General features: G+C 34.0%; 2 protein-coding genes across 6 annotated transcripts; both read right to left on the bottom strand.

The window, feature by feature from the left end:
- Nucleotides 1–626: 626 nt before the first annotated feature.
- Nucleotides 627–4,860, bottom strand: LOC145167450 (endoribonuclease Dicer homolog 3b-like). 5 transcript variants are annotated; one of them, XR_013741137.1, is made up of 8 exons: nt 4,489–4,860; nt 3,393–3,457; nt 3,194–3,292; nt 2,944–3,097; nt 2,722–2,851; nt 2,265–2,457; nt 1,218–2,103; nt 627–808 (listed from the first exon to the last, which is right to left on the bottom strand). XR_013741137.1 is itself a non-coding variant. In XM_079086662.1 (8 exons), the coding sequence occupies exons 1-4, from the start codon at nt 4,249–4,251 to the stop codon at nt 2,996–2,998; spliced, it is 312 nt and encodes a 103-aa protein (XP_078942788.1). In that variant the 5' UTR covers nt 4,252–4,860; the 3' UTR covers nt 627–808; nt 2,021–2,103; nt 2,265–2,457; nt 2,722–2,851; nt 2,944–2,995. The 5 variants fall into 5 exon arrangements, 4 of the variants coding, with proteins under 4 accessions (XP_078942788.1, XP_078942787.1, XP_078942786.1 ...); XM_079086662.1 differs by having other exon boundaries at nt 2,021–2,103; nt 4,206–4,860; XM_079086661.1 differs by lacking the exon at nt 627–808 and having other exon boundaries at nt 2,265–2,334; nt 4,206–4,860.
- A 501-nt stretch (nt 4,861–5,361) lies between these two features.
- LOC145167449 (F-box protein AUF2-like) lies at nt 5,362–7,653 on the bottom strand. The gene is made up of 2 exons (XM_079086659.1): nt 6,690–7,653; nt 5,362–6,030 (listed from the first exon to the last, which is right to left on the bottom strand). The coding sequence occupies exons 1-2, from the start codon at nt 7,600–7,602 to the stop codon at nt 5,972–5,974; spliced, it is 972 nt and encodes a 323-aa protein (XP_078942785.1). The 5' UTR covers nt 7,603–7,653; the 3' UTR covers nt 5,362–5,971.
- Nucleotides 7,654–26,126: the final 18,473 nt, after the last annotated feature.

Consider the following 26,126-nt stretch of genomic DNA (forward strand, 5'->3'; position numbering starts at 1 on the left):
AATAACATGAGTTCTAAAGCTTATATACATAACATGAATTAGGAGTAGCATGGTTTTAAGTGCTTAAGTGCTGCTTGGTAAAATTGATAAATAAACCTACTAAATATGATTTAAGAAGGGAAATTGACATTATAACGCAATCAAATTGGATGTTTCTTCTAAATAGATCATTAATGTTTATTTTTTTTATCACAATAGGCCCACTACAAAAAATGCCAATTAGTGACGACAGCAAAATGGTCACTAACAATAGAAAGAGTCGTCATTAAGTGATTGTGACCAAATATCTAGTCGTCACTTTTCATCATATAGGTCTGTCACAAAAGTGATTTAATGACCAAATATATAAGTGGTCACTAAATAGTGACTAAAATATAATGGTCACTAAATCTGTGACAACCGGTTTCGTCACTAAATCTTGTTACTAATCAGTGAAAGTTGTCACTAATTTATATAATTAGTGACCAAACAAAGTGGTCACTAAATAAATATTGTTAGAGACCCAAAAAAGTGGTCACTGTTTAAGAAACTATGAGAAAAGACAATATGCTATAACTGAGTTGCTATACATTTTTCATAGATATAATTAGATAGAATTTTCATAGCTAACAATAGAAATAGAATGTTATAAATAACATATCATCTAAAATATGTCACTATTTCTTACATATAGATATCAAATTTTTACAAAACAAATATTTTAAAATTAAAAGACATCAAAATAAAAATAAACATATTCATGTGTCTTCTTGGCCATCGAATTATGGTGCTTTGAGAATCTTCATGAACGGATGGACCCTTTTTTTATCTGAAAACACAAGTTAAAGATAAGTGAAATAGTTGCTTCTGCATTGACTATTAATGCCGAAAAAATTGTAAAAATTTAGGTCTTAACGGGGAAAGATACAATCCCCTAAATCTCTATATACAGTTGTTATTTATGTATTAAGTCAAAAAGAACTACTCATATATACATTTTATCCATTGGTGTACATGTTTCTTTTTTACTTAACACAGAAAGAACAGCTTAATTGAGAAATTGGGAACAAAGCTCTCAACATTAATTTATATTTTCTTTTTGTTTCCTCAAAATATTTTTCACACATCATTTCTACTGACAAAATTTAATGGAGGGGAAAAAACATAAACAAGGCTTTATTGTCCTCATTAAACCAAGTTAAATATTTATATATATAAAAAAAATTTCAAAAACAAACCTGGATTCTTTCAGTTGCCCATTTATTTAAGTTCTTCTCTTGGCATGTCCCAGCATACAAAAGAATTTCTTATTAGAATAATGCATAGTAGCATTGAGAAAAACAATAGAAAATGCTCTCGTATCACAATAAAAAAATATACAAAAATAATTTGATGAAAAACATTCTTATTAGTTAAAAATCCTAGAAAAGAAAGAAAGTAATCGACTCAAATACAACAAATTTAACAATGAGAAGTTGGAAAGTGACTAAACAGGTAACGATGTCTGTCTGGATAAGAAGCATTGTATACATATATAGTCTATATCTTTTCTGGACAGAATAAGCTGTCTAAAATGAGACCAAATGACCATTTTACCCTTATATTCAAAAGAACAAATCTTACAATATTCATCATCAACTTTAGCCAAGTTTTTTTACTTAACTGATTAAGCCATTATGCTGAGATCAAGTAAAAAATAAACAACCAAACCATGTATATTCGTCCATACGTTAAGTAGAAAAGAAACAGTAACATACTTAGTACTTACAGTTCTTTACCACTAATAGAAATGTACTAACAATGTACTTACATTTCTTTAACAATATGGCTATAGAAATGCACATTAACTACTGTTATTTGTACAAAAACATAAGTACATAATGTTGGTAAAAGAAGCATGTACGTTTCTATTATGGTTTACAAAATAAAGTACATTACCTATGTTGGTAAAAAGAAGGAAGTACATTGCTTTCTCTTACCATTATCAGGCATATATAATAATCCATAAAAATTCATATGAATAAAGGAAGTCAAGGCTTACTCTATTCAGAATTCTTGGAAGCACAAATCACCAGCACCCCATCCAATTTTAACCCTAGAAGTTTCCTAGTAATTTCAAATTTACTGCAAAAAGGGGAAAGACCAAGTAAGATAGAAAATTCAAAAACGACATCAAAAGAGGTAAACATTTGCAATCATGGACTTGGATATCAAATGTAAACCTTATTAATGTGTTAAAATTTATAAGAAGATTCTACAACAGTTTTTTGAAATTGGAACATTACCTTCCCAGAGCGAAAAGAATCAAGAGTCTCCTTTTGCAGTTTTGGAGACATTGCATCAACCGATGTTGCACTACCATTCAAATATGAAACATTCAAATGAGAAAAGTCTTCAACTCTCTTCAAGATTATGTCAATGACTTTAGTTGTTATAATTCTTTCTACAAAAATGAGACATAATACTTTTATAACTTCCCTGAAAGTAAAACCCCCAAAATAGTTATTACAAGGATTAACTCTCGATTCTTTAATAAAAAAATGTATTATATCTCATCAAAATTATATAAGCTCTTACAACTTTTCCTATCATTCGGGTAACTAATACATTTTTTTATTAAAGAATTGAGAGTTAATCCTTGTAAACAAGAAATAAACAAGAATTTAAAAACTAATCATTCATAAAATTATTAACTACGAACGATGATATTCAAATAATAAAAGGTTCAAAAATAGCATATACCATTTGGCAAAGATTCCCCAATGATAGACAACGCTTCCTCAAGAAAATAAACACACTTTGAGCAGATTTGCTGAAAGAAATCACATTCTTCAACGGCTTTTGGGGAGTGCTCTATTAAAATTTTAACAGCCTATCAGGTAACAAATCATAAATGATATAAGTCATAAGAACAAGATTCCTTACTAGAAATTTACTCTTTAAATTGCATAAAAAAATACATACCTCATAAGCACACAAAAAGCCCTAACTCATCAACACAATAAATGATCTTAGTTTAATCATTAAACAATCTCTTTCTCAGAATCTCATACTTTTCATCCGTATCTTTGTAATTACTTTGCAGTGACACTTGCAACTTAAGCAGCTGCGCTTCAAACTATAAAAAAAACAGGGGAACAAAAGAAAATGAAATGATTGAATTCTCAAGGTTCAGTTTTTATTGTAAAAAACATCCGTATTTTATAATATTCACCTTGAATCTTGAGGATTCCAGTTTAGCTTTTAGTTCTGAATGAGAAACCTTAGATGGGGTGACATTCTCCAGCTCTGTCCTGTTCCTTACTGTGTAAACCTTAACATTCACAAAACGAATTTTAATCAATAAATTTCATATTCCAAATAACTTTAAAATAAATCCTTAATATAAAAATGACATATTAGTATATTACTACCAGAGAATCCAAGACACTTTCAAGAGTTGTGATCTGTGCTCCACAGTCTTCAGCAGAAGAGACACCTAGTGTAGAAATTTTAGTACAAAGATGCATATATAGTTATATACTTATATGTTAATTAGCTTAAATTCTGGATAAATTATGCACAAATATATGATAAAGGAAATACTTCATGAACAAGATCTACCACCAATGTAATGACATGATACTCACGTTCTCAGCCTGCTTCACTGAATATGATCCGTGTGTTGCAAATCATATCAAGCAACACAGAGTGAGACACAAGTTTCAAACCAATCATGAAATGACATATCTTGTTTCTTTATATTTCCACAATAAATGTTGTCTCGATAAATAACTAACAGTACAACCAGGGAATAAATCAAGGGTAAACACTGATCAAAGCTTTTACATCTTCATTCCAATTACTAGTGAATCATGATGACAAGGTAGATGACACTTTCACCTTCATTTTGATTACCTATGAATCGAGGTGAGAAGATAGAGGACATTTTCACCTTCATTAGAACAAAATGAACACCATAACAAATAAAAATCACAGTTAATAAGCTTGTTTTTACCATTATTTACACTTAATATCATGTTAGGCTATGTACCTTTCTATGCATAACAACAACATAATTAAATTCTTCCATACATTGCTAATGTATATGCATTGATATCAGCTGAATGGTTAAATTATCAACTTCAAATGGATTTGGAACTCTAAACCAAAAAGTAGTTACTGATTTATTGTAAAACAAATATCAACAATCAACAATCTAAATAATCAAAGCAAGAATAAAACACCTTGAGAAAGCCACTGTTCCCTATGAACGTCAAGCTTGTTGGTCATAAGAACATGGATTCAATTGTCAAAATTAGGAAAATAACAAGAACAAAATAAATAAAATTAGGTCAATTAATGCTTCTCATAATAACATAGATTCAATTGTCCATCTAACCTTTTTTCGAAATCTAATCCGGTCGATGAAATCACAAGATATATATATATATATATATATATATATATATATATATATATATATAGAGAGAGAGAGAGAGAGAGAGAGAGAGAGAGAGAGAGAGAGACCAAAGGATATGGGGAAGGAGGCAGTGCCGGTCAGTGGGAGGACGAACTGGCAGCTATGTTATCATTTTTGTGCTTTCACCGCAAGTAAGAAGTGGCGATGACATCGAGACGAATTCTTCTCAGACTTTGTTGATGACATCCTCAATGACTTGGATATCGACGGTGGTAGTCATCGAACTTGCCATTTCCCAGATCCTTGAAACTCTCGGCTGACACAAAAACCCTAAGTAGTAGAAATTGGATTTGGAGTTTGAATTGGAGATCGGGGAAGGTTTAGGGCTTGGAGAACGGTGGTGAAACGATGGAAGAGGTTTGTTTGCATACAATGGTCTAACGTGTCTTGTTACTCTATCACTTATAGTTTAGGGTAAGTCACATTTTCACCCTTGTGGATGACATGTATTTATTTGATCCAATTTATCTACTTCAAACATATGTATTTTATGGTCACTTATTGTTATTTTAGTTTGTATTTCAATGACCATATTGTGTCGGTCACTACATGCCATTTAGTTGCGTTCCAATAAGGAAAAAAATTTAATGACCACTATTTTTTGTCACTAAGCCTCTAATACAGTGACCACTTTTTTTGGTCATTAAAGCATCCAATAGAGCGACCATTATTTTTAGTCACTAAACTAGTTATGATATTAAATAAAGACTGATTTTATTTTATGGTTAGTGACCGGTGAGTGACGACAGTTATAGAACCGGTCACTAAACTTATAGCATTACCAAAATTTAATATATGGTGACTAAATGATGATGTTAGTGACCAGTTTAGGTGGTCACTAAAAAATTAGTCACTAAAAAGGACTTTTCTTGTAGTGGTCATTAATCTTCCGATTTATCTAGATCACAAAAGCCATTTTTAGAAGGAAGAAGGATATTGCCCGTAAAACAGGTGACATGACATGCCACTAGTAGATGCACATAATGAATGGATAAGAAAAGTAAGCAAATAGTTCTAATGTTGGAATCAGCCGAAGACATCGATTCCAAACCTGCAAAGCTCGATTTCAAAACCGTTCATGTCTGAAAAACCTTAAAATTTCGTTTGCGTTAGTTGAATCTACAAAAACACAGATTTGCAAACTTCGACTCCAAATTTGCAAGCTTCGAAAAACCCTAGAATTGCATGACTTCCTTGGCCAGGGTTGTGCTCCGGTGACCAAGATCGCTGCCAATGCTTCCGTCTCCGGTGTCGGTCGCCATGGTGGTCAGCCGGTCTCCAACCCTTTTTTCTCAAAAAGAAAAATGTGGTTGGTATGGTAGTTAGACCAATAGGGTTACATAATAAATAGGGAGTATGTGAAAGTTATATGTCCACCTCATTTATGTCATATAAGCCAAACTAACTAGGAAACCGATAGTTTTTTAGGTTGAATACCTATTTAACAAGTGAATTGGAAGTTTAATGACTAATTGTGCAAAAAAAAAAACTTTGATAATCAATTTGGGAAAAAACATGAACTTGGTTGTGCTACAGTGTTAATTTCCCGTTCAAGAGACCCCTCAACCGCCTCCTTAAGGTACCACAACCTGCGAAAAGAAAGTACACACTTAACACATAATAAGGGAACACAACATAAATTGCTTCTTCTTTTAAAAGTTGGTTTCTTTTAAGGGGTAATTTTCAAACAAAGTGGTAGATCTAAAAGAATTTAACCACAAAAGGGACTCAAGGTTAGAAAATCTTAATATATATGTGTATTTGATCATGTCGTTAACAAAAATACACAAGTAATCACCTACAGATTGGCTTGCACAACTCTCAATCAAATAATGTAAATCACCTACATACAATGTATCTTACTAACAGTTGTTATCAAGGACAACAAAATATGATTGAGAATTGAATCATATTGTTTTTTCATATATCTGGTAATAGTCAAAACGAAATTTCTCCACATTAATTTTCAATTTGCCTCAATAATTGAACTAAAGCATACTCCAACAGTCTCTAATGATTCATGCTACACAAATGAAACACCACCTAAATCTAATGATTAATTTCAAATCTTAATTTTAAGGCTTGGGGCAGATGAAATTTCATCTGAATGTGCATGTTTGATCGATTAGACATAACTTAAAAAATATTCAATTGCAAAGAGTTTTAATATGCAACCTAATTGATTTGTCAATTCAAGAAGAAAAACTATGGAAGAAAATAACTGATTAACATATAGAACATTGCTTACGTGAGTTGAGGCTCAGGGTATTCATCATGCCTTTATGTTTCTCCATAATCTCCATCAGAGCTTCGGTATATGCAGCCTCTTCTTTATCTTCAAAACCACCATCTTCACTGTTCATAAGAATATCATTTTCACTCTCGAGATCTTTCATCTCCATTACCATAACAAATACCCCCTTCATCACGTACCCTGAAACTGGCAACTTCAAAACCGGAATATAACAGTTACTCAAGAAATTAGGAACCTCTACATGATTCATCACAGCTTCCGAAGCAGAACGTACCCATTCTTTCACCTCACTGAGTTTTTCCCCCTTCAAGGAAAGCCTCCCTCTTCTTTCTGAATCAGTAATGGATACCTCTTCTAACAATGGCAGATCCTTAACCAGGTGCAACAGCATCATATGCCTTGCCGTCACATCCTTCAGACACTGAAACGCAATGTGACGTTTGTTGCGTTCTTCTTCATCCCCATTCCCATTAAAATAGAGTTCATCCTTATAGAAAATTGAATTCGGGGACAGAAATATAACTGATTCGATTCTGTTACCAAACTTGACCTTCCACTTGAACAAACGATTATCCACAGCACGGAGACCCGAAGATAGAAGTTCTATCACTCCTTTAAACTTGATCAAAAACCTATAAGCAGATAGAAAGGACTCGCCATAAAAAGAAGAAATGATCGGCGGAAATGGATTACTTGGGGCAACATCACCGATGGTGTTCTTATCGGGAGTCCAGAGAGGAGAAGTGAAGGAAATGGCATCGACTTGAAGTACAATCGAGGAGAAACGTTTGGAAACCAGATAGCAAAAGCAAAGGGTTTTCAAATCGATTAATCTGTTTAATATTCGGAGGATGATTTCATCTTGTAAACGACTGATTTCATCTGATTGAAGACGAATCATTTGCATCACCTTCGACGGATTTCTCGAGATTCCTTGAGGAAAAAATCGATGCTGTGCTCATTTTGGACATTGTAACCATAATCATACTCGTGTTGACTTTTTATAATGACTTCACGGATAAAAATTAAAAATTAATAGTAAATTACATAAATGGCCCATGTGGTTTGATCATAATTGCAGGCTTGTTACAATCTTTGAAAAGTTGACTCTTATGGTTTCAAGAAATTGCACAATTGGTCCCTTCATTTAACCCTGTTCAGAAAACTCCTTCCTTCCCCTTCCATCTGATCATATTCTTAGACATACCTTCAATGCCCATCAATGGGAAGCAGAGAACAGAAAAAACAAACACTCATTGAGTATGGTATGCACATCATCAACATTAGATGCAAAATAGAAAGTAAAAACGGATGGGAATTTACAAATGTCAAATGCAATACTAGATGCATAATATAATAAAAAGTAAAAACACTGATTTATCTTTATTGCTCATTCCAAGTTTCCAAAATCATATCCAAAATCAAACCATACATGGAATGTGATATACACATCATCTTCATCTTCGTTCTAGGTTCATCAAATCCCAAAACACAAAATCAAATAAAAATAAGATCAAACCCACAAACAGAAAAGCAAAAAATATGTTCAAGAACCACAAACGGAAAAGCCAAAATAAATTAGGAAGTCACTTGTGGTTGAGTTTTTGGAAAGAACAAACCCATAACCAGCACTTGCAAAAATCAGATCAAACCTACAACAATTTCATGCATCAATGGTTGCAATTGCAATAGAGGACGGCAATACATGCATACGATAACAAGAGATAGTGTCGCTACAATGGCAACATGGTGGCGGTGTCAAGATGATGAGGAAGATAAGGAAATGGAATACTACGGGGTGTTTGACGGTGACTCACTGTAGTGATGACTAGAGGGTAGGTAGCTAGCAGCAGTCCAGAGATTATTGTAACTAGAGTCCATAGTGTAAAATTACTATTATAATGGGCCCATTAATTGAAAATCAATTTTAACTATGAACTTTCAATATAAAATATATGTAAAAAAACATGTTAAGTGGGGCCACTAAACCCCCTGTATCCGCTACTTGCTAGCGGTGGAGACTGTAGGGTGGATAACCCAGAGTGCCTATTGAAAAATGGGTGAGTAATGTTAAGGTGGGATACTACGGTTTGTAATAGGGTTCTAAAGAAACCTAAACATAATATGCTTATTTACATATTTAGTTTGTATACTTTAACTGATTTTGTTTGAGAGTAAAATAGTTAATTCTGAATACTTAAAGGCTCCATTTTTGGCGATTGCGAAAAGGACTAATGATGTAATTTTCTGAAACCACATGGACAATGAACTTTTGAAAAGTTGACCATGTTTTTTTTTTTTTTTGACCAAATCATAGGACCATTTTTGTGATCTACTAAAAAATAAATTTAAATGGTTCAGCTAAATATTAAATAATTTGAAATTAATAATAAAAAAAAGCATTTGATCATATTTTTTGAGGGTCGCTTCATTGCCAAGTTGTTTGAAAGAGTCAATTAATTTGTATAATGAGTTTTGCATTGCAAGAAAAAATTAATATCTTTGACTGGTTAGATAATTAAAAAATACATTTGATCTATTTTTTTGAACGAAAAAGTCGTTGCATTTAGAAGTTGTTTTTGAAAGCCAAAATTAACTTGTATAATGAGTTTTGCCGACTGTAATATGTGTCATGTCATTATTTTGGTTATATAATGATGAAATTAGGGGGTTAACATGCTTGGGTGGAGGTGTTCGGTCTTTTAACTAAAATGCAATGTTAAATTTTGATGGTTTTACAAAGAACCAAAGTATAGTGCTATATCTATATCTGGTATAGTTGCTAGTTCTAAAGAAATGAAAATACATTGTTATATTTATGTACAGTTTTAAAAATAATAGTATAATGCTATATTTAATGATAGTAAAAAAAAGTACAATGCTATACTTGAATGGATTTTCAAAAAAGATGAAAATACAAGTCTATACGAAGGTAGTTAAAAAAAGATGAAAGACAATATTATATCTTGATAGTTTAAAAAAATGAAAGAAAATGCTATATTTAGGTAGATTTTAAGAAAATAATATGAAAATGCAATCTTATGTTCGCACCAAACATGTGATTTTGAATAAATATTGCCATTTTCTTTATATACCATTGAATTTCTTTTCGGGTAATCAAGTTGTTCATTTTCAAATATACTTTCAGTTACATACATATTATTACAAGTTAGAAACACAACTATATTTATTTCTTCCGTTTATTACAATATCCAAGTAGGGAAGTCTTTTTAGTAGAATGCTATAAATGGAGACTTTTTGAAGTACAATGTCTAATAAAAAAATTAATAGATCTATAATGTTGTAAAAATGCAACAGTGAAGAAAAAGTAAAATATAGTGAAGAAAATAGTACATTGCTATTACTTGCATTTTGCCCATTTTGGTCAAGCAACTATGGTGACAGGCATTGTTGCTTTTGTTGTTACTAAGGTTGAATGTTGGAAAAGAGATTCATGAGATGTCATTATGATGTCTTCTAAGTACAATGCTTTAATAAGAAAAATATAAAAAATGTAAGAATTTAATAGGAAGATTAAACAATAATGCTGTAACAAATAAAGAAATTAAAGTACCTTGCTATCACTTGCAACATTACGTGGATACATCCCTTAATTTTTTTACAAATATGATGATATGAGTTTCTCATCTATCTATTCATCATTTTATAAACTTTTTTCATCACATATTTGGTACAAATGGAGGTTAGTGAAGTTGGTAATTTATGAAATGCTACTGATGGTTTTTGCTTGTAGACCGACCTACACAACATCGCTTCTTGAACTTTCTAAATATGCAATGACTATTTATCGAACACAAACAAATAAATAGTTAAATCATGAAGAAAATAAAATCAAAATCAAATTGTAATAATTACAATCAAACAAATTTCAAACTTTAACTTGATATAGTAGATATTTACATATCATACAGAAATTATATGAAATAACTTTACGCATTTATAAGGTATAGAACATACACTCAGAGTCAGATACACACAATCATATACGTACACATAATCATTTTGACATCGAAACTACCATTATAAAAACACAAAACAACAATTACTACACTAAAATAAAACAAACCACCAAAATAAAAAATAAAAAAAGTATAAATATATACCTGAATAAAGCATGTAATAAGTGTGACATCGAATTCTAGTGTACAATTTGTGAATAATGGTTCATTTGTATTAGGGTTAAATCTCCACTTTTGTTGCTTATAACCTAGACAATTATCAAATTTATTTCTTTTTACCAAATGTATGAGGTCATAAAATGGTTGCTTTTTGTGATAATCATTAAAAAACATAGCCAAAATTAAATAAAACATTTATGCAAGAAATCAAATGCTTTTATATTTATAAACTACCAATGCCAAAACTATGCTTTAATGGATAATCTATTTCTAAAAATCAAAACCAAAAGTATAATTTAGTACAATGTAGTACTGATAGGTCATAACTTAGTGGTTTGGGATCAAAGTTATTAGACAGCCTTAATCTGTTTATCGGTACCTCCTCCTTCATGAATAGATCTGGTCAATTGTCGGTATTGAGGTTCACTTAAGCACGAAAGACTGACAAATTTAGGATATATAACAAATGACAAGACATTTGACCCTATGTTCCTAAACAGTATTCCTAAGGGACCATTTAGCTGACGACGACCAATGATATTGTTGTCCGCTTAAATTAAGCAGCGAGATCTACAGACAACCTATTTGATGTTCAATTTTAGATGTACTAGAACATGTTTCTGTTGGGTTTTGAGCATTCTAACACTCCTAAGGTGTTCATGCAATCCTAAATACCTTGGATCTATGTTTTCACTAATTATACATACAAAGGTGTTTCTACACAAGATACTAGTTAGTGTAACATACCTTTTCATATGGCTGGAAGTCTCGATGCATTTGGCCTTCAGAGCTTAGCCCCAATAGTGTGGAAGCCTCAAGTGGAATCACAACACATCAAGGATAAAAGTAGGACTTGAGTGAGAATCTCAATGCACTCTAAAACCTTCATGAACTCCAAGAACATGCACCCACACGCTAGGGTTCGCGGTTTTTAGGTCATCACATATGTATTTATATGTGTTGAATTCTAAGAGTCATGGGTAAAACCCAAACCCATACCCATGGGTTTTATGATCCATGGTTCATATGGCCCAACTCTTTATGGATCCATACATAAACTTGGTCCAACATGGATCATAAGCCCAACACATATAAATATAACTAATTAACATAATGAGTCCCCATATATTTAATTAGTCTCTTTTTGATCACTAAATCAATTCCAACTTAATTCTTGATCAATACTAATTAAAACCATATGATTTCATATTAATATATTAGCACTTATAATATATTAATAAATCATATATAACCTTCTATCAAGAGTCCATCCTAACAAATTGTCCTGATGATATGCAACCCAAATGGACCATGCTACTCTTGGGTCAAGTACATACCAATAATAGTTATGGGCTTAGACATCTAATCTAACAGTCTCCCACTTGGATAAGTCTAAAACCATTACTGCAAGTACGACTTCGTAACCCGACTAGCAATCGTAGCTCTTAAAGCCGCTGTCGAACTCTGAACAAATCAAATGACGCGTCCATTAGATAAGTGATCATATATTCCTCCATTCTAGATATCATATGGACTGAGACATGGATTATAATCATTCTCTCTGTCCATTTGTTGTTTCCTGATTTTCGATTTATGACAACTGACTAATTGAACAAATCAAATCAGTCTAGGCTTGGCCAAGCACTTAGGGGTGTCATCACTAAATCATCGAGGGGCCCACGGATATCGCTTTTATCCTTATGAGGTAAAAGGAATGGATAAACTTCGACTTATATGCTTGTACTAACTACTTGTTGAATCATACACAAATGCACGTTTTATAACATCAAGTTACTGATGCGTTTTCGTACAATCAATGTACAACCAACTCATAGTGAACAACTCATATCTCTAGGTTTGAAGAATTTAAGATATTATCGTCTCATGATTCACTCGTGATAAATTCCATGAAGTGATTCAAATGAGCGTGGGTTTAATCCAATACTCAGACCTTATGAGCACTCATGAATGTTGCAGCAACCATTGCTATGTCTAATGCACCTTAGACAAATCTTACAAGCCAAATTCATGACAGTCTTAATTCAATACCTACTTCCAACGTATGACCAACTGTAGAGAGTTTGAATAAAATAATTATTCTGGAAGTCAAAACATGCAAAGTGAAACACAAGAATAATACTAATCCTATATGGCCCCAACACTTTGAGAGTAAATAAAAACAACTATTATCTAAGCACCATATTGATTACTCATTATCCATGTAATGTTTCGAATTATCAACTTAATACTCGAATTAAAACAATAGTCATGCCATCCTCCAAGCATTCACACTATGTTTACCTATGGTCCTTTCTTTTGTGAAATAGATCAATTGAACACGACTCCAATGATGCTCATTTCACAATCCCAATCCCTTTTGTAAATGTAAGAATAGCAAACTCTTGCCATTTACTGTAATTTTTTAGATTTTAAACTTTTATGCAATGATTCTCTTATAATGACTATGTACAAAAGTCACAAAGACTTGACAACAGACATTACAAAGTATTCCAATGGAGATGAATTCCATGGAAACGAAGTCTCATATTCAATGTACATTCCTTTGAACATCCTTCTTTGCATTAAGTTTTCTAATCTTACACAGATTCAGAGAATAACTTCCACCTATCAAAACAATTCCATATTACCATTTTGACTATCACTTCTGAACAAGAGTTGCCTCTTTTCGGAATATGTCAATATGGTCCTTTCCAAAGTTTACATTATTCTTCCAATTGTCCACGAGCAACCAATCTTTGGTAAACCTCATATTGTCCTCGACAATTGTTTAATCATTTTAGTCATATCCGGTTCTATTCCTTTTTCCCTCTTAATGCCGTAAGCATTTGGAAAATTTAGAATGGGTGTAATCGATCCTATACCCGAAGCATATGGGACACGATTCATGCTATGAAATTTTTATTTTCCATGTTCTCACAATTCGAACTATGAAGAGGGATGCCGTAATCATAATCGAATTTAGAGAATGCAACATATATAGAATTTCCTTATGTTGAACCATTCCAACATAACATTCATATATATCTTTGACTAAAGTTGATTAAAATCTCAATCTAAGCTTGTAGAATTCGAAAGAAGTATAAAATCCTCTCCCTTAATTATAGCAAAACAATTTTTCAAGGCAAATTGAAACTTTTGTTTTCTATAATTAACATTGCTAACCTGCAACACTAAACATAATAATCATGCTCTCACTAACATGATAATTATAATTTAACTACCATAATACTTTATGCTTCTACTAGCTTTGACATGTACCCAGAAATCAGCTGGACTTCTAGAAATCAATACTGTATTGACTTTCTTACCAAAGTTCAGTTTTCTGATACGAGATGCTTTGATAAGACTTTATCAAAATCATACACCTTTCCTTAGATAGCTCACATGTGTGTCTAAACAATTTTAGAACTATGAAAAGGGATATCGTAATCATAGTCTCAATTGTTTATACCTTTTCCATTTCTCACAAGTCTATGTTAGTGTGCCGGTTAACCACACGCGCTCCACTAATGACTTTGAGAATGCAAATATAATAATTGCTATCTAATGAAAATCTACTTAGTGAAAGAGTTTCCTCACCATCATTTTCATGAATCGGTGAGAAACCTTATGACACTTAGATTTTCTATGGCATAAGTGTTCCTATCCATGCAAATTTGTCATAACCATAATCATAAGACAAGGTTAGTGACAAAACCAAACTCATATGGACTGAACTTGTTTTAATCTTAATTTCTTGCCACCTGGCAGCACAGGGCCTACCATTGCTTCCAGGTTGTTATGCAAACAATTGAGAACTCATAGAACCCACAAGCATAGTCAACTTTTAACTGGAATAGACACAGAAATAAGAATATGTCATCACGATAGGTTACAAACCTCAAGTTGTGGGCTAGTGATTAACAATACTCTTGATCAGTTCTTGAAACTATCTCAAGATCTTTTAAGACTCCCACTGACCTCTTGACATATAAGATTCTCTTGTCAAGAACCATTTCTTGAAAAACAAATATTCAAGAGTTAGTGTGGATTCTTATCAAGATAAACACTTCTCACAATTGGTCTCAGTTGGTTTTTGTCTTATCCAAAACATCACAACTTACCAATCTCAAATGTACAAGAGTAAGAAACATGTTACTCTACATTTGATAAGTGTTATAAACCTTTATTAAAATTTGTCACTCAAGTTACAATCTTAGAGTATGACTCTAAGACTTGTTTTGGAATGAAGTATGATTTGTCTTTTGATTTGACCATTTCCACACTTCACGATTCCTCTCCTTAGCCAAACAAATGTACAAAGGATTTCTTAGAGGATCAATTGTGATATGGTTCCATAATCACTAAGATAATCATAAAACAAGATACTCAAGTACTCTCCCATCTCTTCAGATTAGAGAAACTTTTATCTTTCTGCCTAATTTGATTCTTCTTATTCATTCTGCCAATCATTGAAACCTTTCCAATGTTTCAGATTACACTTAAACTTGTAAGCATAACCATATTTACTAAACTTTAGTAAATCATAATGAATAACCTTATTAGCCTTTGTAGTGGACTTGACCAACGCACAACCTAATGTACCCGATCCTTTAGTCCTTCACTTGACTCACATGTAGATATGAACAAGGAATTAGTCTTAATTTACAAAAGATGAAAATTCTCATTCATCATACAATACAAGTTGCATGATTCCAAATTTCTATCTAACTGAAACTTGGGTGATGAGAATCAATCCTTATTTGGTAAATTATGACACTACCACAAATGAAAGAATCAAATCCATTTTCCAATATTGCTATCAACAAAATCATATAAACGACATTTTTTTCACAAATGCCATTGTAAGGATACTTAAAATAAATAAAATCAAAACTTTTCTTTTATATTAAAACTTGCGGAAAAAACTTATCCTTACTGTAACACCGTAAATTTTCAAACAAATTTTTCAAGTTTAAGTTACCAACGTCACATATAATAATTCACAAAATCTCGAGTGCCGTTGTCATAACGTATTTCGAAATAGTTTCCAAAAGTAATTATCAAAATCGAGGATCCTCATTCATGACTCTTTTCTCTTGTGTGTACAATCGAGCCGCCACCTACCCGCGATCCTGATAAGAACCTGAAACACATAACACATAACACGGTAAGCACGCATGCTTAGTGAGTTCCCCAAAATACCACGTACAACACGTACGCCACTCAAGGCTAATACTCTACAAGACCTTCCGGTCAATGTGTCTCAGGGGACTTTGATGAGACAATGAATCAAGTATTGAACGAATTAGAGTGTAAATTCAAAGTAGAATTGAAAGATTTGAACACCGATGTAAATATGATCTGTTTGGCTCTATTACGCTTTTGCAAATTTTACAGAGTACAATGAATATTCTGTAAAGACTTCGTTACTAAGACACTAGTAACCACTCCTATTTATAGAAGAGAAAAGCGTACAAAAAATATACTAAGGACTAAACATGAAGCTTCGAATATTATGCCCTAGTAAAATACATTACAAAAATGTTCGAAGACCCTAAATACAAACTTCGACTATTACAACATTTCGACCCTAACAATCTCCCCCTTTGTAATCAAAGTCGAAGTCTTCAGTTTGTAAGTAGAGTAATGGAGTACAGCAAAACTCTTCGAACCTCAGTATACCAAGAAATAATTTTCTTCAATTCCTTCTTGTCTCCTTCATTGTTCTTTTTGCAGTGGTTCATACGAACAATCAAGTTCGTATATTGAGATGTAGAATATCTCTCCACTTCGCTAGCTTGGAACAAAAACCGCTTCGCTTTTCCAGCTTTATCCTTTCCAGCAAAAACTATTCCAAATGGCTTTAAACATATTTCTCCATCAGCATATTTCTTTAACTCAGTCTGAGTCAACGAAGGAGCCATTGGAACTTTTACTTCCATTCCCTTTGCAGTAGCCAGCTCCACATCAGTCAGTGCTAGGCACTCATAATAATTCTCAATGAAGATTTTGATGTGAGCAACTCCAAGTTTCAATTCCTCTGGATCTGTGTTTTGCAGAAAAGAAAAGGATTTGTCTTTCAGAAGCAATGCCACTTGTATAAGGTCATACAAGTTCATCAGAGGAAAATCTGCAATAGTGAATTCGCATGTTTTTCCATTTGCCCTGGCCACAACATATTTAACATTTTGAACAATGTTTTCAAAGACCACTTCCTTTTTCATGCTTATCACCTTCTTGATCTTGATCAGTGACCAAACATCCTCAGGGGCTTTGCCAAGTACTGCATGAAAACGAATTTTCATATGAGTCCCTTCATCTTTTTCTTTGAAATTCCCTTCAGCTTTGAACTGAGGCATGATGAACATCATCTCATTTATAGGGAAATCCAACTGGCATGCATCAGTGTTTGTAACCACATAACTCTATTTTGGCTTCTTATCAAATGAGTACATGTGATTAAAGGCAACCAAGGCTTCGATTGTTTCATAGTTGTAATGTTTTGCTGGATCACCTTTATTCATGCCCTTCGGATCACCAGCCCTCTGAGTCATAATGCTTGGAATAAGCCTCATTTTCTCGAGTTCAGCTTCAGCTTCAGCCTTCTTTTCTTCTTTAGATTTTTCAACCATAATTGATTTTCCTTTGTCTTTCGAAGCAGATTTTTCAGTTACGTCTTTTAGCTTCGAACCACTTCCACCAGATTCCAAAGGTTTACCAATTACAATTCCTTTCGAAATTGTTCTTGTAATTGGTAATGTTGTTACGATTATTGAGGTCACTGGTTGAGCAGACACAATTACTGGTTTTGTTGAAGGGATGCTAGATGAAAATACCTTGCCCACCACTTTCGCTTCTTCTTCTGTTGACTTCCTTTCTCCCCCTTGCACCCCTGTGAAAACAGGAGGGACAATAGTTGTGGGAAGAAGACTGGATATGCGAAATAGTGGAGCAAGTTGCTTGTTAAGTATGGCTTCGAACTGCACAAACTTCTGGGATAAAAATTCTGGAGTAATCAACGGTGACGAAACCGGTTTCGTTGAGATCTCCTTCAACTCCTTTAACAACTTGATCACACCTTCAAAATTTTCACTTTCAGACTTGGAGATTTGAGTTATTTGAGGACTCAAACCTTCGTATAGCTTGACAAATCGAGTGACAGCATTACAAATAATATCGACCTTCTGATTCAAGGACGCATAATCATGTTGAACAGATAGAATTTCCTTTTTCATGTCTTCACGAAGTTCGTGAATTTGGGAGTTAACATCCTCCCTCACTTTCTTGACTTCCTGAACAAAAAGAACATGTCGTTCTTTTGTTATGCTTCGCAGATCCTTAACTTCTCCCATAAAATCAGATCTGAGAGTTTTAACACGAAGCTTAGAATTCTGATCTGTGTAATCAACCTTTTCTAAAATAACAGACTCTGAGGCTTTCATCATTCTAGAACCTTTGTTGATTACTCTTGATTCAAACATTTTGAGCATAGAATCAACCTCCAAACTTGAAATAGATGAACCTCCGCCAAGATCAGCTTGGGATTGAATGATGGAGTTCAACTTTTGATTAAGAATTTTGTATTGCTTCATTGTCATTAACATATGATCAGGAAATTCTTCTTCTTCATCATGAAACTCTAAGTCTTCGAATGTTCCACCAAACCCTTCATTATCAGTTTCAGTGGGTGAAGATGGTTTGGGTGTATCAGTGGATTGAGAGGAAAAAATGGAAGTAACTGGTTGATTGATGATATGTTCAAAGGTTGGTGAAACAGTGGTTGATGTGAGAGGAATAGTAGATGTTGGTGTAACAGAAACCAATTATTCGAAAGGAGTAGAGATAATTGGACCTTGATCTGCATCTTTCGAACCACCTTCACCCATGTTGACATTTGCATCCGTATCAGATACGTGTGCAGGGATGCCTGAAGTTCGAACCTCCTCAAAAATTGACTTGGCAATCAAAACTTCGGGTGGTATGATAACAGTCTTCTCAGGAATGGAACTTGTAATGGTAGAAGTGAACTCTGGAGTTTCTGGTATTCGTTCATCCTCTTCTATAGACTCAGTAGATAAAACAATCTTTCGAGCCTTCTTCGTCTTCTTCTTTTTCGGTTGTGACAAGTGTTTTGCCATATCTTCTGCTGCTGTTTTCTTGGATCCGGGAGAAACAGGAACAAGTACCTCACGAATTAAAACTCCTTGGTGAGTAATTTGAGGCTTACGAATCAACTTCTGTGATGGTGACTTTCGTTTGTGAGTGGATTTCATCTTGATTCTTCGAAACATCCCTGTTTTCGAAGGAATAATCACGTTCTCTTGAGTCTCTTCCACTATTGGCTCAATCACTTGTGTTGCTTCAACTGTCACTGCAACATTTTCTGTCTTCTTCTTTGGAGATTTAGAGGATGTTGAACCCTTCGTTTTCTTTTCAGGTGAAGCAGGATCAGCTTTCTTCGACTTTTTGGTCTTCTTTTCGTCGCGTGGCAACAAAATTCCCGTAGGAATAGAAGAATCGAATGTTTTCAGATATGCAATCAAAATAGGATTCGTAGGATCCACCCTTTTAAGCATCGCGTCTGGAATCCGAGCAACGTTTGGAAATTCATCATCATTGTCAACAACTTCCTTCGGAAAGTGATAAGATTGAAAAGTAACCTTCTCTTCTTCATTTGAAACCAAGATGCCTTCCTTGTTGTAAAAATGTTGCAGAATTAGACTCCAGTACCTAGCACATGAAATGCCATGAACAACATTCGTATGTTCTACTCCTTTTTGGAATTCCTTCCATAGCTATGTAGAGTAGTCTGCTGGAAGATCATAGTATAAACCAGCCACCATGGCATAAACCTCCATCCTTCCTTTATCTAATCCAGCTGTTCTTCCGGTTAAACAACGCAAAAATATCCCAAACAAAAAATTCCATACTTTTGGAAGACCAGACTTCTTAAAGTCACTTATCTTTGACAATGGGGGCTGATATCCCATTTCATTAAACATATGAATTATTTGGGAGAATTGAAATTCAACAAAAGGAGGTGTATTTGGAATGTCAAGAATCTGACAAAATAGTTTCTTGGAAAGCCTAACCTTTTTGTCATTGATTAGGTGAAAGTAATCGAATCAGAGGCTTTGTTGTATGTGGCAGTAGATCCTGCTTGAGAAAGCCAGGATACTGGAACAGAAAAGGAATTGAACATTGCTTTGGATAAAACAGAGTGTTTTAAAGAAACAATAAGCATCTTGAATTCTTCTGGACATTGAGAAAGTTCACCATCCACATAATAATTGGTAGATTGAATCTTCATAACTGGTGCAAAAGAAGTATCTTCAGTAGAAGGATCGACATGAGCAGTAGTCGCCATTGTTAGGGTTTGAAAAAGATGAAGAACAAAGAATTTGGGAAGTTTTGAGTTTTGATCGCGTAAACGTATAAAGTACTCTTGATCCCCCTTTTATATGTAACCCTAAATGATTTGAATTTGAAGCGGGATGCATTTAATGAGATCCGACGTGGCACCTTGAAAATCAGACATGTACCGCGGAAAGGTATCCATGCGTCAAAAAGTGTCTGTCACATCACCTAGAAAACCAGGCAGAATACCATACGTCACGTATACACAGCCTGTCATTATCCTCTTAATAGAATTGTAATCGTTAGAACCCTTCGAATGGAGGCAAGGCTCTTTCACTTTTGGGATAAAAAGCGAAGTCATTTGCCAGATGTTCGAAATCATCAGCCTGAGTTGGTATTACTCAGAACCTCAAGGATTTCGTGTGTGTAGTGTGCCAAAGAAAGTTTAGACAAGAAACAAAAAAAAATTGAATTTTGTGATGTCAAAAATTTAATTTGACACGAAGGCAGTTAAACCCCGGGCAAAGGTTGCTTCGTTAATCATCAAGAGAGATGATCAACAGCTTGTGTATGTTCCCGTGAATTACAATCGAATACTTTTTGATAAGTATCAAAGGGCTTCTTTTAAGAATGCTTCGTGGGTAGGTTCAAAATTTCGTTACATGTCAACCTAAACATAAGGTGATCAAGTGTAACAGAAATTACTTGTATGACCAGTGTAGTCAGTGACAAGTCGGCTTTGAAAATTTTTAACATGACTAGGACATTCGAATGAAACTCACACGGAAATCATATTCATAAAAAAATTGTATACTGGATCTTGTTGGGTAACAAACATCGTGGGTTTCGAATGCTTGATCAAGACCACTCATTCGAAATGAATATGATTTGGAGTTTCGAACATTGGTACAGAAACAAAAGTTTCGTATATATCTGGAACAATGTTCCCCGTCAATTCCTTAATTTGTAAGATTTTTGGGTTTCACTTCCATCACGGACACATGATGTCAGATCATAAACACAGAGTTTTTATATATCTAAGTCTCGATGGGTTTGATCAGAGACCTCTCGGATATACGTCTTTGTGTGTGATCGTGTAAGAATGTTTTGGATGAAAAAGATTAGTGTAAGACACGAAAAGTACCTCTGTTATGTTTTGGACCAAACAGGAAACTCTTAACTCATTGTGAGAAGAGTAAGGTAGCTCAGAGACTAATGTGAATATAAGCCTGATTGGGAAGAAATTTTCGTACGAAACATTTCATTAAGGCTTTCGTACACACACATTGAGTCATGGAGGCTTTGGACAACATGCAGCAGCATGCTTCTAGGGACAACCTAACTAATTCGAATAATGAGAAACATATCAATTCATACGAAAAATTTTACCTGACCCTAAAACTGCCTGCATTGTCCCCTCTGAATCATCATCATAATCTGCAACAAAAGTCTAATATATATATATATATATATATATATATATATATATATATATATATATATATATATAAATTTGTTGCAAACAGACGAATATTTGGCATTCCTTGAAGAGTGACAAATGTACGAATTCGAAGCGTTCGAAGCGTTGACTATGAACAGTAACCATTAACTCAACGCTGAGAATAATTGACAATCATGCGAATTCGAAGCGGTCGAAGCGTTGACCATGAACAGTAACCACTAACTCAACACTGAAAATAAGTGACAATCATGCGAATTCGAAACAATCGAAGCGTTGACCATGAACAGTAACCTCTGAATGCTGAATGACTTTGTGTTATCTTTTATTTAGCGCCTCTGATTCATTCTTTTTCGCCTATCATTCTTCTTTTTCGCATGGAACATAATTGCCATCGATCATTCCAAGACCTTCTATTATTCGCATTAGAGATTTTTCATCCAAAGCTTTCGTGAATATATCAGCCAACTGATCAGTTGTTTTCACGAAATGTACTTCAATGTTTCCATCCTCCACGTGATCTTTAATGAAATGATAACGAAGAGCTATGTGTTTAGTCTTCGAATGCTGCACAGGATTATGACAAATTCTTATTGCACTTTGAGAATCACAATATAATGGAATCTTTTTCATATTAATTGCATAATCACGCAATTGACTTTGGATCCATATTATTTGCGAAGTGCAAGCAGCAGCAGCCACATATTCTGCTTCAGCTGTGGAAATTGACACACACATTTGCTTTTTCGACTGCCAGCTGACTAATTTGCCATCAAGAAATTGACATCCTCCACTTGTGCTTTTTCGATCAAGATTACAACCACCCAAGTCTGCATCTGAGTATGCTTGAACGAAGAATCCAATTTTTTAAGGATACCACAATCCTAATGAAATTGTGCCTTTATGGTAACGAAAAATATTCTTCACTGCAGTAAGATGTGGTTCGCGTGGATTAGACTGATACCTAGCACAATTACACACAGAAAACATGATATCAGGTCTACTTGCTGTTAGATAAAGTAATGAACCAATCATGCTCCTATACAACGTCATATCAACAGTAGGTTTGTCCAACGATGGTGTTAGCTTTATGCCTGTTGTCATTGGTACACGAAACTTTGTGCTATTCGTCAATCCAAACTTTTCTAACAGATTTTTCGTATATTTTTCATGATTAATGAAAATCCCTTCTCTGTTTTGACGAATATTCAATCCAAGGAAATTATTGATTTTTCCCATCATGCTCATTTCAAATTTGCTTTTCATCAATTCTTCGAATTCTCTAGACAAAACAGGGTCAGTCGAGCCAAAAATAATATCATCAACATAAATTTGAACAAGCATTAGATGATTCCCCACTTTCTTTCGAAATAATGTGGGATCAACTGATCCTTGTTTAAATTTAGATTGTTTCAAAAATGATGTAAGTGTTGCATACCATGCTCTTGGTGCTTGTTTCAGACCATAAAATGCCTTATCTAAAATATAAACATGATTAGGATATTCTTTGTTAATAAAACCTGGGGGTTGTTCCACATAAACTATTTCTTCAAGCTCTCCATTGAGAAATGCACATTTCACGTCCATTTGATAAACATCAAAATCTTTGTGAGCTGCATAAGCCAAAAATATTCGAACCGCCTCGAGTCTTGCGACATGGGCAAAAGTTTCTTCATAGTCGATTCCTTCTTGTTGTGAATATCCTTTTACAACAAGTCTGGCTTTATTTCGAATAATGTTTCCATCTTTGTCGGTTTTATTTTTAAAAATCCATTTTAACCCGACAATCGAAACATTTTCAGGTTTAGGAATTAATCTCCAAACCTTGTTTCGTTCGAATTCAGACAACTCCGATTGCATTGCAACAACCCAATCTGAGTGTTCCATTGCATTGTTAATTGTTTTTGGTTCAATTTTAGAGATGAAAACATTAAACATGCAAAATTCTTGATGAGTATTCAATACCTCATTCTTTGCACGAATTTGAGCTCTTGTCAGAACTCCCTCTTGTGGATTCCCAATAACTTGATCCTTCGGATGGTCTCTTGTCCATTTTTCCATGGGTGGATATGTTGGATCAAATTCCAAAGGGGCATCTTCGTATATTTCCTCATTTTCTGAGCCTGCATTCGAACAAGCATCATCAGCATTATGCTCCCCCTCAACAACATGCTCCCCCTCAATTTCAGCATTCAATTGTTCTTTCTCCCCCTCGAAAGAATGCTCTTCATCATCTAAAGTATTCAAATCCAATTGGTCCCCCTCCAGTGGACTATCACTTATAGTTTCGCCTTCTTGAGGAGTCGATGGTGAATCATCAGTAAGTTTTGAAAATTCTGGTATGTGATTATCAGGAGCATGAACTTCAGCATCAACTGCATGATCTGAAATTCAAAAAATCAAATCATAATCAGTATCATCCATTTGTATAGATTCAGTTTCAACTTGTGTTTCTTGTAAAATTGGATGATTCGTAAATCTATGCTCATTTGATTTAACATAATAATCATCGAATGTGAGATTGAACGTTTCTTCCACTTTTCGTGTTCGCTTATTTAACACTCGATATGCCACTGAATTGTGCGAATATCCAAGAAAAATTCCTTCATCAGCTTTTGCTTGAAACTTCAAAAGATGATCCTTGAGATTCATAATAAAACACCTACATCCGAAAACATGAAAAAACTTCACATTAGGTTTACGATTATTCAGAATTTCGTATGGTGTAATATTAAATCGACGATGAATGAACGATCTGTTTTGAGTAAAACATGCAGTTGAAACAGCTTCAGCCCATAGATATTGAGGTAAATTTGCATATGCCAACATGGTTCTTGCTGCTTCGCATAATGAGCGATTCCTTCGTTCTACAACACCATTTTGTTGTGGTGTATATGGAGATGAAAAATTATGCGAAATTCCTTTGTCCACCAAAAATGAATCAAGAACTTTGTTCTTAAATTCAGTTCCATGATCACTCTTGATTTTTCTAACAGTCTTCTTCAACATGGTTTCCATGTTTTTGATAAAGTCAATCATAATTTGTGCAACTTCGGATTCGAGCCTGAGAAAATAAACCCACGTAAATCTGGAAAAATCGTCAACAATAACTAAAATGTAACGTTTATTGTTGAGAGTTGAAACAGTCGAAGGACCACACAAATCAATATGTATCAACTCAAGAGGTGCAAAAATTTTCGAATCAATTGTGATTGGATGACCTTGTTTATGTTGCTTGCCAACTTCACAAGCTGCACATAAAGAATCATTGTCAAATTTAAGTACAGGTAAAAACCTCTTACCAGATCTTGTACCACAAGTTTATTTATGTTTCGAAAGTTGAGATGTGAAAGTCTTCGATGCCATAACCAGCTTAAATCAGATGTAGCTTTCGAAAGAAGACATACTGCTGGTTTGCCTACAATTGGATTGATGTCCAAAGTGAACATGTCACCTTTCCTTTTAGATTTCAGTAATATTTCGTTTGTGTTAACATTCGAAATAACACTTCCTTCTTCGTTGAAAAGAACTTGATTGCCAGTGCCCACAACAAGTTGAGAAACACTAATCAAGTTATGTTGAAGACCTTCAACATATGCAACACGATTCACTGTGAATTGTCCATTTGTGATTTTTCCATATCCCATGACTTGACACTTTTGATTGTTCCCAAACTTTACTACTCCAGCATTTTTGAGACTTCGAAAATCTCTTAAATTCTCCTTCTTTCCAGTCATGTGACGAGAGCAACTACTATCAATGTACCATTTGTTATCATATTGCTCGTCATACAATACCTGCAATCAATGAAAAATTTTAGGTACCCAAGGCTTTTTGGGTCCTTGGAAATTAGATTTCAATTTCGAATGAAATGAAGAACTTTTAACCCAATCACAAACTTTGGTTTTGAGACTATCAATTAAGTTCACTTCATCATCTAAAGGAACTGAAACATAAGTGTTTGATAGTTTCGAATGTTCACTGACTTTTCCCTTCGCATCTTGAGTTTGTGATTGAACAGTCTTCGCTTTTGTGACAGGTCTCCATGTTTTGACTGAGATATTCGAATCCTTAGATGATGAGCTGCCATTCGAAGAAGTATTGACATACTTTTCGTATGCTTCATGAATTTGCTCTTTTGAATATTTATTTGACTGATACATTTTTCCTCTTCCGTCAAGCCAATGATCAATGTTCTTCCTTGAAGTCATTCCTTTTTCCCGTGACGTCCTCATAGTTTCTTTCTTTGTGTAATTAGGAAAATTTGGCTTTTGAGGTACAAAATCAACTTTGGGTTTGGTAACATAAGAGTAAGCATAGGATGTATCAATTTTTGATTTAAAATGTTGACGTTGAAAAAAAATTTTATTTGAATTGGATCTTTCTGAAAAATCTCTTGTTTTGTTAGTTTCAGAAACTTTCGAAAACTTTGTTTGCTTATGTACTTCAGACCTTGTTTGATTTGATTGAGAT

The sequence above is a fragment of the Lactuca virosa genome, chromosome 3 (genome assembly GCF_052849685.1).
Source record: "Lactuca virosa cultivar CGN04683 chromosome 3, Lactuca_virosa_CGN04683_v6, whole genome shotgun sequence".
NCBI classification, from domain to species: domain Eukaryota; kingdom Viridiplantae; phylum Streptophyta; class Magnoliopsida; order Asterales; family Asteraceae; genus Lactuca; species Lactuca virosa.